Raw genomic sequence first — 17922 nt, 5'->3', positions numbered from 1 at the left:
AGCCTGGAAGGTGTGTTACTGTACATAAAATGGCCTGTGAGCTTCCAAAAAGTGTGAATCCACATGCTCTGTTTAAGCTGCTTATTAGAATAGTGTTGCTGATTTTGCAGTATTTCTGGAGAAAATAAATCCTGCTGTTCTTTGCTTTTTCTAGAAAAAGTTTTTTCCTTTTTTTCTTTTTCCTTTTTTGTTTGCTGTTCTGTGCTTTTTCTAGAATTGGAAAGACAGTTGGTCAAGGTTCCTATAGCTCCTTCCCTTGTGTGTTTTTCTAGGCTATGTCTGTGTCACTGGGAGGCTCTGCTGAGCTTTGAGTTTTTTGCAAACACTTAGAACTGGCACCAGGAGACCCAGTCAGGACTGCTTGATGTCTGTGCTGTACAAACACAAGGCAGGAAGTTGCTGCCTCCCAAGGGGCCCTTGCTCCAGGAAAAACAGGAAGCTGCAGGATGAAACCTTAGTGCTGTACCCTGATAGGCTTGGTAGTAGATGGTTAGCCAAAACTAAAATGACCATGACCTGGTGTTTAGCATTGTATAAATTCTTGGTAGCTTCTTGATTTGAATGTCTCAAATCCCTTCTCCAGGATTATAAAAAAGTTTTGAAATCGTAGCTTTTCTTCTGTATATATGCCCATATGTGACAAATGGGACCAGAATGTTACACACCTGCTTATTGTAGTTCATTCACTGGAGTTGAAATTGAGGATTAACCACTGAATTTAGGACCTTCTCCTTGTCCATATTGATCTTTTAATTTCTGGGAAAGCATCTGTGTCTGAAAAGAGTTTATAGTATGTGCTTCTCTCCAAGCATGCATTTCAGTGTTTGTTGGAAGTGCTTTTGCTGACTTAATCCAAAGTCTTACAGGTGTGATTCTGCCCGTCACTGGGACAGGACTTGGCTTGCTTTCTGTGCCCAACAGTGAAAATTAAATTAAGGGCTCCTAAATCTGAATATACTGCAAGAGCTATAATTCATTTAGCTTTCCTTAAATGTTCCTCACAGACTGGCAATTATAAATCTGTAATCTCATTTTTCAAAGTTTAATTGGAATAAATGTGGATTGATTTAAGGTCTTTGATAGATTAAAACACTTCAACTAACATAGCAAGAAACCAAAGGTTTCAGTGTAGACATGAATTCATTTTATGCTGATGGCATGAGAAGACTCCTCCTAAAATAAGCAGGAAACACTCTTGCCTCCTTCTTGGAGTTGCTGCTGTTGGGTGAGTTTATGGTTGGTTGTAACTAGAAGGAAGAATTGGTAAATAAAAGTACCAGATATCACGCTCTTGGCTGTGTGCGATAGTTAATGAAAGCTGGCCAATAAAAAGTCTCAGCTCTTGTTCCTATAAAAAGTATCCTGTATATGTGATGGCAACAACTGTCATTTATTTTTCAGAGGTCCAGTTTGGCTGTGAGCCAGTACATTGTAGAATAGCTGATTTCCTCACTGTAATTTTGGAACTTGTGAGTGGCTTTGTAACTTCTTTTTAAATGGGATTTATGAAGGTGGGGGACTAATGGTATTTTCTAGAGCTGAGTTCAGGCAGAACCCATGCTGTGCAAGTGTCACTTTACTTTGCCACTAATCTTGGAGCTGTAGCACCACTTGCTATTCTTGCTGTAGGTTTTAAAAGTGAAAATGGAATGATCTGTTATGGTGTAGTGATTTGTAAATTATCTGTGGCGGTCTAGTTCTAAACCATTAAACTTGTGCTGTCTGTGCCTCAAATTAAACGTAAACTGAAACCTTCAGAGTACAGAGATTAGGATACATTTATAATGTCATCTCATTCAAAGAAGCAGCCATGTTAGAAATAGGTGTGGACTCAGCAGTCATTTCTTCTGTTTTCAGAGACAAAAGGTTTTGTTAGTGTTTAAAAGGAAAATTAAAATGGTGGATTATTTAATGCAGAGCACACAGATATTTGGAGTGGATATTTACTATGAGAGGTTTAAATTGTGCTTTTTGTTTAAGCAAAAACTTCTGCCTCTTAAAGGATCAAACTTGAGCACTGGAGTGTATAAGTCTTTGGGAGTAGCTTACCAGATATTCTTTGGAATGTGTTATACTAGGAGTAATATGTCTCACCAAACTAGTAACTTTGGATTTGGGCAATTTAATATTCTGTTGTAAAGCTGAAACTACAAAGATTTGTTTTGTCTTTGGAGAATGTGTTGTGCTTAAGCTTTCAGTGGACTTAACAGTAAATGCTGTAAATTCAGTAAATGCTTCTGGTCAGAGGTCACATTGCTGGTTGTCTGTAAATTTTTACTGGAAGGTGAGGAGAGTCAGGTGGACTTCCAGTTCTCCTTGTATTTATTACATTTATGTGTCTCAGTGAACCAGACTTGCACTGTAGCTGAGTTTTGTCAGGAGCTCTCACCTAGAAGAGTGGGGTTGTGTCTGTGTGTGTGTGTGTGTGTGTGTGTGTGTTTGTTTGGGCCCTACAAGGCTGGGTTTAGGCTCTGTGGGTGTTAGGGTGGGACATATCTGCTGAATAAACAGGTAAGGAGATTATGCCCTTGCTTAGGTGAAAACAGTTGTCAAGTCTGTGCCTTCAGTTGCTTGAGGTGAGTGAAGCCAGCTTGCTGAGTGACTAAAAACCTGGAAGATATTACATGTGGCTCAAAGAAGGGAAAGGAAATGTTGGCTGGTGAGAGAGGAACTCTCCTTCTGACCCTTTGAGGTGTAGTCCTCAAATTGACTGGAGTTTATGGTGTAATCCAAGGTAGGTATCACACTACCTTGGAAGTAGTGATGCCTTGATACCATGTGGTGCTTGCTCTGTGCCAGGAGCAAATCTTACTCTGGTCAAAACAGATTTTTTTCAATCCAGAAATTTAATGACAAAGTTTAAATTGGCAAGTGACAGGTTAACAGCTGGGATGAGAACTAGTCTTGATAACTTTTAGCAAAACATTTTGTATTTAGTTGAAGGGTGAAATGATCATTGTCTTTCATTGTGTTTTTTTTTTTTTTTTTTAAATTGTGACAGGACAAATAGGAATGGTTTGAAAGTGAAGAGTGTGGGTTCAGATATTAGGAAAAAATTCTTCCCTGTGAGGGTGAGGAGGCCCTGGCATGGGGTGCCCAGAGAAGCTGGGACAGTGGCTGTCCCTGGATCCCTGGAAGTGTTCAGGGCCAGGGTTGACAGGGCTTGGAGCAACCTGGAATAATGGAAGGTGTCCCTGCCTGTGGCAGAGGATGGAATGAGAAAATCTTTAAGGTCCCATCTAACCCAGACTGCTTTGTGATTCTGTACTCAGTGTTTGCAAACCAGTTACACCTTGCCTGAGACATGTTAAAGGAGCATTATAGTATTACTTTGAATAATGTGGGTCTCTGTGATTGACATTAAAATACCTCCTGCTCTTGTTTCACATTGTTTCAAAGTAACAGCTTTGTCTTGAATGTGGTTTGTGTGCACACTTATGTTAATATGTACATTTGAACTTCCTGCCTGGTGACTTTTGAATTGTGTGGCACCCCAGTGAAGACAGTTCAGGTTCCTCTCTGGAAAGATTGTCATTTATCCTGGTGGTGGTGCAGTGCAGATAGATTGATTTAGACTTCTCCCATTCTCTTATCCACAGCAATTGGAGCAGATCCAGAAGGAGCTAAGTGTTCTGGAAGAGGATATTAAACGTGTAGAGGTGAGGTGCCCAGACATTGTTCTGACTCTGGCAATTTTTCATTTTCATCAGGCTGTCTGCCTTGCTGTGAGGCTGCTGGGTTAAATTTATGGCATTTAAGTCAGTAATGGGAAAATGAACAGATGATGCTCTTTCTTTAATTTGTTCGTTTAGTTGATGTGTGCAGGCTGCAGTTAGGTAGCTCTTATATAATCATTTCTTTGTGTTGGTAGTAAGTATTTTATAGCAGTTGCTATAAATCAGCAGCTGGTATATTGATCAGAATTTAAGATTTTTGTATGTTGCTGGCTGTTTGCACAGACTGTTTAAGCCTTAGCAGCATCTAAGTCTTAAAACGGAGAGGTGTTGGCGATTCAGAAGAGGTTATTATGCAGAGACTGGAACAAAACCAGCTCCTGTTGCATGTCAAAGCTGATTCCTGCTACCTCCTGGTATAGTTCTCTTAATTCTGTACTAATGGGAATCTCTTGACATTTCTGCTAAGAATTATTCTCCAATAATTTGTAACCCCATCAGTGCAATCCTTCTGTCTTCACTGAGTCTTTAGGTTCCTCTTGGTCCTTTCCTCTAATCATTCTAGTGTTTAATCTTGCAGTAGAAAGCTGATGTTTGAGGAATACATCAGACTGCCACCACTCCAAATATCATTCCCTTGAAGCTTCTTGGGAATCAGTTTGCAGGTCTGCTTCTCACTGCTTGCTCATCTTGCAGTCAGCATGTGTTCCCAACTGCCTCCCAAAAAGCCTTTTAGATTTCTTAATGCAATTAATGTGGGCTGATGAATTAGCAAAATATAAATATGACTGACAACTACAAGAATTCCCATTTATCTGATAGCTATTTGGAATTTTTTCAGACTTCTTTTCCTAAATGTTTCTCAGCTTTGGTGAAATAAATATACTTTAGTGTGCTTTCTTCAAACTGGTAAAATAAGTCTTGAGATCTAGGATGAACTATTCCCAAAGGTTGTGGGATCTTTCAAAGAGCATGCAGCTACCTGTTTCTGTGCTCTTTAATCAGGCATTTCAGTGGGCTGCAGCTGGAGTATATTCCTGGGTTGTGATGGTGACCTTGGCTCTGACCTCTAAAGCCTGGGATCTCTCTTGTCACAAATATCCTTCTCTCTACCTACCAACTAATAGGCACCTTGTGGGAATTTGAAAGCACAAGTAATAATTGTCCTGAGAACACTTTGCCCCTCACCTAATGAGCTGCTGCATCCTGCACAGCTTCCATTTCCCAAACAGATGAAAGACAGTCTCATACTGGGTACACAGCAGTGACTTAGTGTGCAAGGGACAAAGGCAAGTTTATGTGCAAAGTTTATCTCTTGTGCAGTGGTCCCACAGAGGACTGACAGATCCTCTTTTAAGTCTGTGGCACCACCTTTGCCCTGTTGCCTTGTGACTATTCTTGCCATGACCCATATCCAGCTTTACTTTACAGCTGTGAAGGCTGTTAGATAAGTTTGCACATATCTCAAAAATGCAGTTACAGCTTGCTTATTCTGCCATGTTTAAGGGGTTAGAGGCAATTGGATGATAACCAAATCTGCTGGGTTTTTTTGAGTATAAGCTCCAAAACTACCACTCTTGAAGCACAGAGCACCACAGCTGTAGGATTTTTGAAACCCTGAAAACTGAAAAAAAATTGAAGAAAATCAATGTTTTCTCAGGTATAGGTTAAGATTCACAGGTAAGAGTTGAGTAGATGTAGACACAGTTGGTTATCTGCATGGAAAAGCAGCAGTGCTCTGTGAACATGTATTAGACATACATGTTTTGTCAGCTCTGATGTAACATGGCTTTCTGTTTCAGGAGATGAGTGGCCTGTACTCCCCAGTCAGTGAGGACAGCACAGTGCCACAGTTTGAGGCTCCCTCACCTTCACACAGGTATGGAGCTTGCTACTTAACTTGGATTTCATGCTGTACATGTTGCACTCTGCATGCTAGTGCTTTCCAAGCAGTGCCCAAAACACAAGCAAAACTGGTTTTTGAGTGCTGTACAGTATTTTCCTGTTGTGTTTGTAATTGCTGTAAACTTTATGTGAACAAAGTGAAGAAAAAGCCATCTGAGCCTGCATTTGGATGAGAAATCTGCTCTGAATCAGATGCCATGGAAAACCGATGGCTTTAAATGTCATGTGAATTAGTAAACTTGAGTCATAAGCCTTTGCTGTGGAATAAAATATTACTATTATTTATGTGCTGCCTTTTCTGAGCATTGTGCTGTTCTGCTTGGCACATGAAAGGTCTTAATTTTGTATTATATTGGAGTGCTCTGGATTCCCTAATCAGCATGGATAGCTAAAGGTATGGGCTCAAATCAGAATTTGAAATGTACAGCCTATTGATTCTGTTTATCTGCTGTCTGGTTTGATTTAATGAAATGCCTTTCTAATATCATAATTTCTTGTGTATTTTTGGCTGGAATATTGCATAGTCTGGTTTCTTGATGATAATAATGCAGATGCTTCTTGTATCCAAGTTGTAAGTGCCAGAGTTTGAAGTGCTCTACTTTACAGGCATGTCTTTTGCTCTAATTTCAGCAGGGCCAGGTTATGTTATTAAGTGATCATCTCTGCTATCTCTTAGAAGTAGAGTTCTCTAAACTGTCGTTTTCTGTTATGAAATTGTACTGGTAGATTTTTTTGCAGTTAGCAGCTCTAAACCTAATAGCCCAGAAGTAAAAAATGATCAGATTTCTTCCCTTACAGAGATTTAGATATAGTGCTGTTGTGAGGAACCCAGAAATACTTGCTGGAATTTCCTACCAAGATGCTATTTCTGGACACAGAGACCAATATCTCTCATATTTCTATGTAGTTCTGGCTGCCCTGAGGGAAAGGACAGGAATATGGTCACAATGGATGGGAGCAGCATTTCTAATTCAGTTCTTTGCTGCTTCTTCAATTCTTTTTGGGTACAGATTTGTTTCTTGATATGGGGTATTGCTGTTTTGCCAAGAAGCAGTTTTGTGAAACTGATGAGATTCTTATCAGGTTCTGCTACTTTTCTGGTTATTGGCTATTAAATAGATTGGTTTTACTCCATGGTACAGATGCTTGGGGTAAATCAGAGCTCTGGTTGGGCAACATCAATTTGTTAGATGTTGGATGCCTTCAGGCCTAGAAACCTTTCTCTTTCAACAGGAGATTCTACTTATGAGTAGAAATGTATCTCTATTACTTGAGCTAAGCTAACAAAGAAGCCCCCAAAGAATTTTTTTTGTCTGTTGAAGGCTGGAATAACATTCTAAGCCCAGGAGTTTTAGTAAAAGAGTTGAAGGGGGTCTGCAGTGAGAGCTACACTGGTTTCAGTCTACTGAGAGTTTCTTAATATTTCTTTATGCCTATTTATTTCATGTCCTAGGGGTCAATCAATCTCAGTTCTTGCATTTGAAGATGTAAGATAGTATCAAAAAGAATTGTAGTGATCTGTGGATTGATGAGCTTCACCTGGGGTCTGCTGGTAAGGGGGAGTGGGATGGAGCCATGATGGGTGTGGAGTCCATGGGCTCTTCCCTGCCTGTCTGGGACCATCTTGGGTGTGTCTTGAATTTTGGGGTTTTCCTCCTGATACAGCATGCTAGGGGTATGATATAATAGGATATTTAGGTGTTTTCTAGGGAATGTGGGATTGCCTTTTTCTCTCTGCTTTAGAAGACCCCTTACCTATTTCTTGGTTAAGAAGTAGCCTTGAGTGGTGGAAGAGAAATCAGTGTGTGAAGGAATTATCTGACCAGGCATCAGTTGTTCCCAGAAGTTACTCCGGTAACCTCTATCCCTGCCCCATTTTGACAGTTTTATGTAATTCAAGTAATTGCATTGGTGTGAATTACCATAAATTAGATTCCAGGAAGGTCTACCACTTGAAACTAATTTTATTTTCAACATCAGTGAAAGTTTTGAAGAATATCTCAGCAACATTTCTCCTTGGCAAGAGTGCTGCAGAACAGCTAACATGAAATACGCTGATTTTTTTTCTCCCAACTGAAATATTTAATCTCCAGAGTGCATTTTAGAGATGCCGTGAACCACTAAGAGTGCAATACAAATATAGTTTGGGATGGATTCACTTCCATGTTAAAATGATATTGAACTTGCAGAGACTCTTCAGTTTATCAGTGAATTAAAATGATGTATTTAAATTGAAATATAACTTAACATACTTAACACACTGCTAATGAAATATAATTGTATAACACTTTAGTAATGTTCCTTTTAAATAGTACAAGGTTATCACAGACTAGTGCTGAGAGGAAGAAAACTTCTTTAGTCTTTGTATTTAAAGTTCAAGAAAATAGAGTTCTTTGGAATTCAGTTTTATCTGGTCTCTGGTGACTTGCCCTTATTCATCTGCTTCCTTTAAATCACACGCTTGCTTCATTAATTTTCTGTTTCTTTTCATTGTTTGTAGCTTTCTTCCTCCCCATTTCTAACGTCTTCAAAATGTGAAATTACTTTGCCTTCCCCCAGCTTCCTTCAGAAGCTCTTCAGCAAAATACCCCAGCACAATTATCATGTTCAGTACATCCTTGGCTGCAAGAAACACGTGTTTTCTCTTGTGCCTACACAGGGTGTGATGAAACATTAAATTGGGTAATAGCACAGTGCTTGTTTACAGTGTTGCCTATTGCTTGGTTTGTATACTAATAGAGAATAAGAGGGGAAGAATAAGGGAAGAGAACAAATAGTTCTGTATATGGCTTTTCTGAACAGGCATGTGTGTTGTTTCTGCTCCCAGTAAATGGTGCAAACAGAAGATAGGAATAAGCAGCTTCTCTGTGATGCTATCCAGGACTAATAGCAATAACAAGCTATAGGAGTCTGAAGGAAAATTCTCATCTAGAAATGAGTTGCTTGGTAACTCTGGTTCACTTATTGAAATCCTGATCCTCCTTCCCCTCCATTTATTCTAATTACCTTCTCCCATCCCTGTAATGGGATTTATAGTCTGTGGGTTGCCGTTGTTGTTGTTGTTGTTGTTGTTCTGGGTTTTTAAATGTCATATGAGTGTAGTGAATTTCCAAATGGAACCTAATGTTACATCTTTTAAAAAAGAACTCAGAGGGTGCTGTCTCTGATTTCTTGCTTCCCTTTTATTGAAAGGGGAAACATTCAAGCATATATGAGTTAACTCAGCTATGGGCACAGCACAGAAACGTCTTTGAGTCTGTAGTCTGGTTAGGGAGATGACATCTCCAGACAAGCTGCAGCAAAACAAGACCAGACACTCTAAGACTCAGTGTTTTGCTGTTAATTGCCACTGTACCTGTCTCAGACTGGAGTACTTTTTCATTGCTTTCTAGCTGAATGTGTTATTCCTGCTGTTCTGGCAGGATCTGCTGTCCCTGTTTCATTATGTCATGAAGCCACATTCTAATTTAAAGTTCATTGTCCTCAGCCATGCCTGAAATGGCTCTGCTGTTTTTTCCCTTACAATAGCTTCTGCAAATAATGATTTTTATCCCCTCAGATTTTCTTTGTTTGCAGCTTTTGTCATGCCTGGAACAGAAGTCCAATCAATCTCATTTTCCAACTTAATTTTTTAAGTCTCATCAGTGGTTATGTCTCATCTTCTCTTTCCACTTCCAGGGGAGCTTGAAAACATTCAGAGAAATATTTAAGCACTGGTACCATTGGTTCATTCTTCCAAACTTACAGGTGCCCTGCCTGGCATTTCAACCAAACCAATTTGTTTATGACCAAGATTCTCAAGTTTACAGATGAGTTCTGTCAGCTGCTACATAATCAGGAATTGGTAAAATTATCTTTGACAAAACTAAGACCTACAGCAGTGTTCTAGAAGCTTTCTAAAGAAACCTTCAGCTTTCCCAGGCAATGCTTAAAGTCTAAGGTTATCTCATAAGAAAGACTGAGAATAATGAGAAAAATGATCCCAGCTGGTTTCTTCTCTGTCCAAGTCAAATGACAGAGCAGAAGCAAAGCAGTTAAAAAGATTTTTTAGAAATTAATCATGGTGATTTTCATAATGTATTCTGCATAATTAATAAAATTATATTCTTGTATGTTAATCTTTACCTGTCTTGGAGGTATATGAAATTTGAGGGATAAGTGTGCTTTTATCTGGCTCTGCTGTCTTCCTGTGGGAGCTGAATTTTTTGCCTGTATGTCCAAGAGCACTGAACCACCTGTTTTCTGCTTGGATCACGAGATCTTTTTGCAGTTTTGAAAATCAAATTCCATTGAGTTTGCATGTCTATGCTGGGTTTTGAGAACAGTGATTTAAAAGGTATGCTGTGTCGTTATATATAGTATAATATGGTGTAGTATTTTCTACTAATAGTAATCCTGGCTGTCAGTATTTTTTTTAGGTTACTTCTGTATTTCCTTAATTGTCTGTTTAGACTAGTGTCTGTCTTACACTGATTTCTCCAGCTTTTCCCTTTCCAGTGTTGATTCAAATGCCAGGGCATTAGACTTCTCTATTTTCTTTATTTTTTTAAGGAATTGAAAACCAGTGGTAGCATGTTATTTTCAGAATGTCTTGTGCTGCATATTTCATATGAAAGATATGCATTTGCATTCTAATTAGAAATTATTTGACTGCACTACACATAATTGTGTGTGACAGCATTCTGCTCTAGGAAATCGGTATTAAAAAAAAAAAAATCACTGCTAAACCCCCAAACAAAATAAAACCTTGTGTTCCCTGTCTGTAAAATGGATTTCAAAGGCAAGTATACTGCAGAATGTCAAGGAGGGAATAGCAAACGGGTTAAAAATGATAAAGGATGGCTGTGCAGTGATTTAAGCAGACTATTTCTTTTATTTTTGCAGTAGTATTATTGACTCCACCGAGTATAGCCAGCCTCCAGGCTTCAGTGGCAGTTCTCAGGTAAGATAATATATAAATGTCTGCGTGGGGGGAATGGGAGGGTGAATGTGGAGGTTGGGCAGAGTTGAGGTGCACCTTCATCCATCTCCAGAGTACTGGTCAGCTGGAGCCTTGAAAATGCTTTTAACTGGGGGGAATGGGAGGGTGAATGTGGAGGTTGGGCAGAGTTGAGGTGCACCTTCATCCATCTCCAGAGTACTGGTCAGCTGGAGCCTTGAAAATGCTTTTAACTGGGCAGCTGCAGCTGTAGGAATGATTGTGCCTAGTTGTGTGGGAGACCTGGTGTAATGTGTTTAGACATCTTTCTTCTTAAAGCTGACTCTTCCATGGAAGGGGGATGTGGTTTGCTCTTCATGTCCCATGTGGGTAGCACTGGGGAAGGGACATAAATCCCTGACCCTTTGCCTTGGTTTAGATAGGTGCAGATCAAGCTTAACTTTGAAAACAAAAAAAAAAAAGAATCTCCAGGCACAGTTACTTCATTTGTCCTCATCAGAGCCTTTTACAAACCATTATAAATTCATATAGAGGGTAAAAAGCTGCATATAGAATGGAGCTGTTTGGCAGGCAGCCTCCAATCTGTCTGATCCCGTATTTTTGGCCTCCCAAATTCCAAACAGCACTTGCACCTTGGAGGGATTCAGCTGGGCTGGGGAGGTGACACTCATACCCAGCTCACAGTTCCAAAAAGGTTTCACATCTTTCATTTGAGCAGATGGACTGCTGGGCACATTCCAGCTGTGCCTTGGGTGCTCTCTGGTGGTGGTGGGCCATCCCTGGCACACACCAGCATGAAACTGGTAAATTAAGAGGTTGAAGTGCCGTTGGATCTTATTTGATGTAAAGCAAAAAACACCTGGACACATACATGTTTAAATACATCTGTGTAACTAATTGGTAATTAGAAAAATCCATCTATTAGTTGTGAGAAAATGCTTGTTGTTGCTGCTACTCTGGTCTTTGGAGGTTTTTGTCTGAACAGAGTTGTAGTCCTACCCCATTTCAGGTGGCAGGTGTAATGTAGATGGGGGTTTTGTGTTCAGGACTCTGATGTGCTACAGTGGTTTGTTCTCCAGTGACATTACTTCTCTCAGTACTTCCTATTTCAAAGCCAAAATTAATAGCATAGCTATCCTGCTGGTGAGCTCACAAAACAAACAACCTAGACTTTCTAGTCATTCTGTATGACAGCCTTATTTGTGTGAGAATAATCTTTTTTGTCCTCAAATGTGATTTCTTGTCCTCAAGAGTGCAAGATCTGTACTCTCAAGTACAAATTTTCAAATGAAACTTTAATATATGTTTGGATGGGGAGTTCAAAGAGAACTCTTGAAGCTAAACACTTCTGTTCAAAGGTAGTCTAATTTCAGCAAGACTTTAGCATAAAAAGAGTTTTAAGAATATAAATTAAATTGTGGGGTTTTTCCCTAATTGTCAGTCACAGCAAAAATCACATATTGGGCACTGCTGGCAGTAAGAGTTATCTAGGATGGACTGCACAGCTTTCTTTTCTCAATATAATTACATTGCCCAGAAACATGTTGTTAGGGAAGAATTTATATATCACAAAGCTCTAGGACAGTTCTCTTCCAGAAGATGAGCTTCAGAAGTAAATAGTGGACAAGTCACTTAGGCCCTGGGGAATTCTGTGGGTAGTATTTAATGGCAGTACCTTTTTTCTGCTAGAAATAAGGAGCTTGTGTGCAGCTAAGAAGTTTTTTCACAGTTGTTAGAGGAGTCTTTAGAGTATCTGATGGAGTTCAGACAGTAAAATCACTCCTGATAACAGAGGAGTCCAATCTGATATTCTAAACTAGGACAACCATAGTAGTTTTAGCCATTGAATAAAAATTGCTTGGGTATCTTTTCTATCTTTTCTAATTTTTTTCCTCCTGCTGCCCAATGTTGCTTAGAAAGTAGTCAGGGAGGAAGCTTCATAGAAGCTGAATATCTGGTTTTTGGGCAAAATATGAGCAGGTTGAAATGCTTAGGTGGGGGTGGTGTGATGAGTGGGGGCTAGTGCCCCTTGCTTGGTTCTCAGCACAGCTGGGTGTCCAGGTGCCAGCCTGAGACCTGTTCCACAGGGATCTTCCTTGGGAGGCAGTGGGCAAACTCTTACCTGATGGATCCATCTCAGAGTGAACTGGGATCTGGCAGATCAGGCTTGGCTTTGGGTTGTGTCACTCCTTGTGGTTCAGACAGCTTGCCTCAACTTCAGACTGAAATGATTGTTCAGTGACTGAAGTTGTCTTGAGCTCAAATGACAACTGATGTGCTGAGAGAGACTGGAGGCTGGTGCACAAAAATTATAGGAAGAGACTATGGAAGTGTTCTATTAGAGTTTTTTAAACATCTAAAATTTTAGAAAATGGTACTTGAAGGTATTGATGTAGGAGCACTCCCCAGTGTTGTTGTGTTGAGGCTGGAGCTGCTTTTGAGATGAAACAACCTGTGGGGACCATGGGTGCTGACACAGGCAAGTGTGAGCCACGGTGTCAGTGTGTGGGAAGTACTGGCTTGGAGGTTTCACTGCTTGGGGTTTGCTTTTTTCCTAAAACATTAGATTGCTTTCCATACAGGTACAAACAAAATTGGAGTGGGCTGTAAACTTATTTTGTTCATTGGCTTGGTGGGTGGCTGTAATGAGGACAGGCTGTTCCCCTGCATGGATTGAGGGGGAGTTGGACATGAAGTGGGTTTTGTTAGTGCCATTGAGTAGCATTACAGGCCCTGTACTTGCTCAAGGATGTTGTTCATTAGGGAGCTTGATGGTTCTTAAATCTTTTAAAATATAGCTATGAGGATGTGGTATGTGAGACTTCTTAAATAGAACCTAAAGCAAGGAGCTCTTTGTGCTTCTTGTGTAGTAGAGGGTTTCATTCCTTTTCATCACTTGTGATTAAAATGGTGAGTACTGCACTTTCTGTGTTTGCTCCTGCAGGAAAGATTACTCACGTAGTTTAAATCCTTTGCTCCTACATCACACTATTACTGTTTGGGTAGGTTGGGAAATGGCTTTAATGATGAGCTTCAGGAACTTCTTTTCAATTAACCTTTGACCTTCATGCTGTCTTCTGCTTCTGCTTTATTTGCTTAGTTTTACAGAGAGTTACTGAGTTGCTTCAAAAGAAGTAATTCAGTAACTAACTCATTAAAATAAACATTTCCTTCTCTTTTAATGAGCTCTCTGCCAAGGATCTGGGGAGTATTTGTTGTACAGTCTTTGATTTGTGAAGCTGTAAGTTGGCTTATGCTGTCCATCTGTATAAATGCAAGACAGAACTCCCCAAGGTTTGGGATTGCCTGTCCTGTATGTGAAGCCAGAATCACTAAATTTACTAAGCTTCAGGAAACAAAAACTGTCTAAAAGCAGGGATTTATTTTTGTTATGTTAAAGGGTGCACCATAGGACCCTAAGAAATAACTGTGACAGTGCCAAGAACCTTAATTTAGTGTCGTTTTACACTTCTGACCCATTGCACATATTGTATAATTGCTTGTAATTGAGTAAAATCTATAGAGCTGAAACCCAGGTCTGGCTTTTAACTTCCTGAAGTGTTGTTCCTTCCCCACTCAGACCAAAAAGCAGCCGTGGTATAACAGCACGCTGGCCTCACGACGCAAGCGCCTCACAGCCCATTTTGAGGACCTGGAGCAGTGCTATTTTTCCACCAGGATGACTCGTGTCTCGGGTGAGTTCTCACGTGGTGTTCCACTTCTGATGTCAGGTACCTCTTGCAGAAAAGCTTTGCTTTCGAGAGAGCAGTTTTCTTCCTTGCATGAGAATGTGGCTATACACATTTGTGTTCCTCAGATCATCCTGTTTTGCTATTCTATACCAATCTTGGAAGTTGCTAAATTTGGAAAACTTAATCCTGTCACTTTGGAGGGGCGAATGTATTGCTTTGTAATCCCTTACTGTGAAGGGCAACATCCACAATAAACAATTTCTCTGGTGGCTGTTGTGAAGATGAAAATGCCTGAAAGCAGTGGTTGAGTTGTCTTTCCCCTAGATGTGGTCTAAAGCAAGTAGTTAAAAACATTTCTATTGAAATGCTACAGAGATGTAAACAGAAATAGATACATTCTCCTGTATTTAGCATGCAAGAGGACACGTGGAGGTTATCCTTTGTTATCTAGATTGTGCCTTGGTTAACAAATGGTTTGGACTAGAGAAGCTGAGTGTGCAGCAGTGCTTTTGTCCCATGGGGCTCACCTTAGATTTAAGGCTCATTTTGTAGAATTAGAAGCTGTTTTCAAAATTGCCTAGATTGCCTCATTCATAACTGAGTAACAGTGTGACAGCAGCTAGAGTAATTGTTGCCTAGTGAATGCAAGGGTCTTAATTACACACAAGATTCTCCTAAGAAATGAGAAGGTCAAATAGAGAGAGTGTCTTGAGGGTGAGGAGGGTTGTTCTGTAGCCCCTCTGGAGGAGAAGCCATCTTGGCAAGAAAAGCTTCAGGCAGTGGACTGTGGCAGGCAAGATATTTGCAGCACCAAGCTTTGAGCTGCAGCCCATATTGAGTGTGACAGACTGCAAGGAAAGCAGCCAGCCATCAGGGGGTGGGAGACACCACTTAGGGATGAGAGGAAAGCAGGCACAGGTTGCTGCCGCAAAGTATCTTTACTTACAGCCTTGGAAGGCAGGGACCAACCTCCCAAGGCAGGATTGCTGGGGTAAAAACCTCAGAAACCTGCTTTTTTCTTCTCCATGAATTTCGTTTTAGTCTCTTTAAAATAAATAAATTAAAAGTTATTTTAAAAGTTAATTAATAAATGGCTCCAAATGTAAAGGCTGCAGCATGTCTTAGGGGAGCTCACTCTTAAAAGTAAATACATCTTCTACCTACTTGAGAGCATGGACTGGCTCAGTTCTCATTGTGCACAGCAAAATGATTTTATCAAGGAATGCAGCATGTTGGGAGGTTACTTCAATAGCTGAAAGACTGGAGAAGCACATTGCATGTGTCCAGCCAGATCCCCGTGAAGTGCAAGCAGGTGCTTTGCAGAATGCACTTCTTCACAGCTCACACTGAGATGTTTTCATGCAGAGCTGTCTTGGTGATGCATAACTGTGTTTATGTAAAAATAAAACTTATTAACCAAGGATAACAAATAGGACTTTTCCCAGAATTCCCTTGTAGAAGGCATTCTTCTTCATAATTGGAACTATAAATATGAATGCAGTGAAATTGTGTTTTTGTATTTGTATGTGTCAGTTGCACCAAGAGCAGAGGATTTGCAAGTGCAGGTTTTCTCCTAAATAAGGGATAACCTATGATACTTGATTAAGTTTCCCTCTCCTAAGTCATTCCTGCATTTTGACACATTTTGAATGGGATTTAGTGTGGATTTAAAGCTTTTTGCAAGAAGTGCCTCTGACTGTTTGAGTAGGGAGTGGAGACATAATATTACTGTAATTATCAAATGGCCTTGCACTTTGACGGGGAAAATGTCTTGAGAAATAATACTCGCTTTTCCAGGCACACATAAAGAATAAATTATAGGAGGACTATGTGCTTGATCTCTAAATGAGGGAAATAGAAGGGTGGTAGCAGCTATTTGTCCCTATCACCGTGCTGAAGAAGAAGAGAGTCTTTGAAAACCCTGCCTGATGTTTGTGTTGCTTCTCGAGCTGTTTCCTGTAGTGGTCAGGTGCTGATGATGTTAATTTAGAGCAGCACTTTGTTCATTTTGCACCTTTTCATCCCTCTAACATGGATAATGTATTTGCTAGTACCCCTAAGCATGCTAATTACTAGCCTTCACTGTTCCTTTATATGCTCAAACATTAAACAGTGCATATGAGGGACACTTCAAAATGCTTTACAAGTATAGAGATAACAATCTCTGATGGCAAGGAATTACCAGAGTGCAGAAATGATTATTCTCTGTGTTTTCCCATAAGAAATCACAGCTGGATTTTGCTTTTATAGATCAACCTCTCTTTTTTCACCCTGGTATTTCCAAGCCTTTCTAGTAAATGGATCTCGTTGTTTTCTTATGCTGCTGCTAAGGCTAGCTTAACTAGTGGGTGGAATTTAATCTCTGGGGGGTGTGTGTGTATATGTGTGGTTTCTCTGCTGCTGCAGTGGATGCTGAGGTGTGCAGTACCTATAAACTAGCAGTGTTAGCTAGAGTTCCCCGAAAATAAACTGGTGCAAAAAGAAAGTGAGGGTGGAAGCATTCAAGAAAGGATTATGAGAATTGCTGCAAATTTGGGGGTTATTATGAAGCCTGAAGGCACTACCTGGTGTTTGGCTGTGCATACGTGATTGTATTGGGAATCCAGATTTACTTGTGAGGCATTACTGCAAGTTAGGAATTTTTCCTTATTACAAAATACTAAAATTTAAAATTGTTTAAATACAATGCATTCCTACCAAGAAAAGTTAGGACTTCTGAGAATTCAGTGAATGACTTTCAACTATCTACACTGCAATTCGCTTTTAACTTTTGTAGTAAACTGTTCTATTTCCCACAGAATATTTATCATCATTATTCAAGCTGGCTCAATTTCACCTTGTCTGTTGAAGGTCATAATTTTCACAAAACTTCTAGTACAGGGAGCCTTCTGGTTTCATGCTTGTCTTCCTTCTCCAGCCCTGAAATGATTCTCCCCCAGCCCTGTTGCTTTTGGAATAACAACAGAAGTATTTTTTACTAAAAGTATTTTGAATGTAATTGATACCAAATGTAGACATACTGTAACAGAACAGGGAGAGGGATATACTTGCACCTCTGTTGAAAACTAGACATGTCCTTTGCATTGCATTTTGATATGCTTAAAAGTTTTCTGTTAATAATCTATATGGCCCACGGGCTCTGAATGTGAGTAAAATAAATGAGCTTACAAAATTGTATTTGACTTCTAGGCAGATGCTCAGCACAGTAGGTTCACCCAGCATTGCAGTGGAGAGATTTTATTTGTGCTCTGAAAAGCTCGGAATGCCTTCAGAGAACACTAGAGATGAGAGAGCCTGGTTCTGACCAAGAATCCTCCTCAAATAACAGGCATCACCCAGGGACATAGATGTTGATTTTTTTTGTTTACTGTTGAGTTTACCTTCTTACTCTGTTTCTGCCCCCTCCAATGTTGCTGCCTCTTCCTAGATGACAGCAGAACCACCAGCCAGCTGGATGAGTTTCAGGAGTGTCTGTCCAAGTTCACGCGCTACAATTCTGTCCGACCACTGGCAACGCTGTCCTACGCCAGTGACCTCTACAATGGCTCCAGCATAGTGTCCAGGTAGGGCACACTGTGTGCTGACCATCTGCGTGTGGGCTGCTGAGGCTGACTTAATAACCCATATTAAGCAAGTTCTTGTTGGTGTATATGCCAAAAATATGTACTTCCCAAAAATAGTTTTGCCAATGCGTGACTGCGTGTGAGGATTT

The 17922-nt window shown here is 40.1% G+C and overlaps 1 protein-coding gene across 4 annotated transcripts in view; it reads left to right on the top strand.

Moving 5' to 3' along the window:
• Positions 1 to 17922, top strand: part of COP1 (COP1 E3 ubiquitin ligase) — a 124926-nt gene that overhangs the window by 20037 nt on the left and 86967 nt on the right. For 2 of the 4 annotated variants that reach the window (XM_059854606.1, XM_059854605.1), the window contains exons 7-11: positions 3600 to 3659; positions 5477 to 5553; positions 10464 to 10521; positions 14099 to 14213; positions 17638 to 17773. In XM_059854606.1, the coding sequence (XP_059710589.1) occupies positions 3600 to 3659; positions 5477 to 5553; positions 10464 to 10521; positions 14099 to 14213; positions 17638 to 17773 (446 nt within the window). The remainder of the gene's footprint in view (positions 1 to 3599; positions 3660 to 5476; positions 5554 to 10463; positions 10522 to 14098; positions 14214 to 17637; positions 17774 to 17922) is intronic. The other 2 variants (XM_059854608.1, XM_059854607.1) reach the window with 1 other exon arrangement.

The sequence above is a fragment of the Haemorhous mexicanus genome, chromosome 9, assembly GCF_027477595.1.
Source record: "Haemorhous mexicanus isolate bHaeMex1 chromosome 9, bHaeMex1.pri, whole genome shotgun sequence".
In the NCBI taxonomy this organism is placed as follows: Eukaryota; Metazoa; Chordata; class Aves; order Passeriformes; family Fringillidae; genus Haemorhous; species Haemorhous mexicanus.
This window is presented reverse-complemented; position numbering and strand designations above follow the sequence as displayed.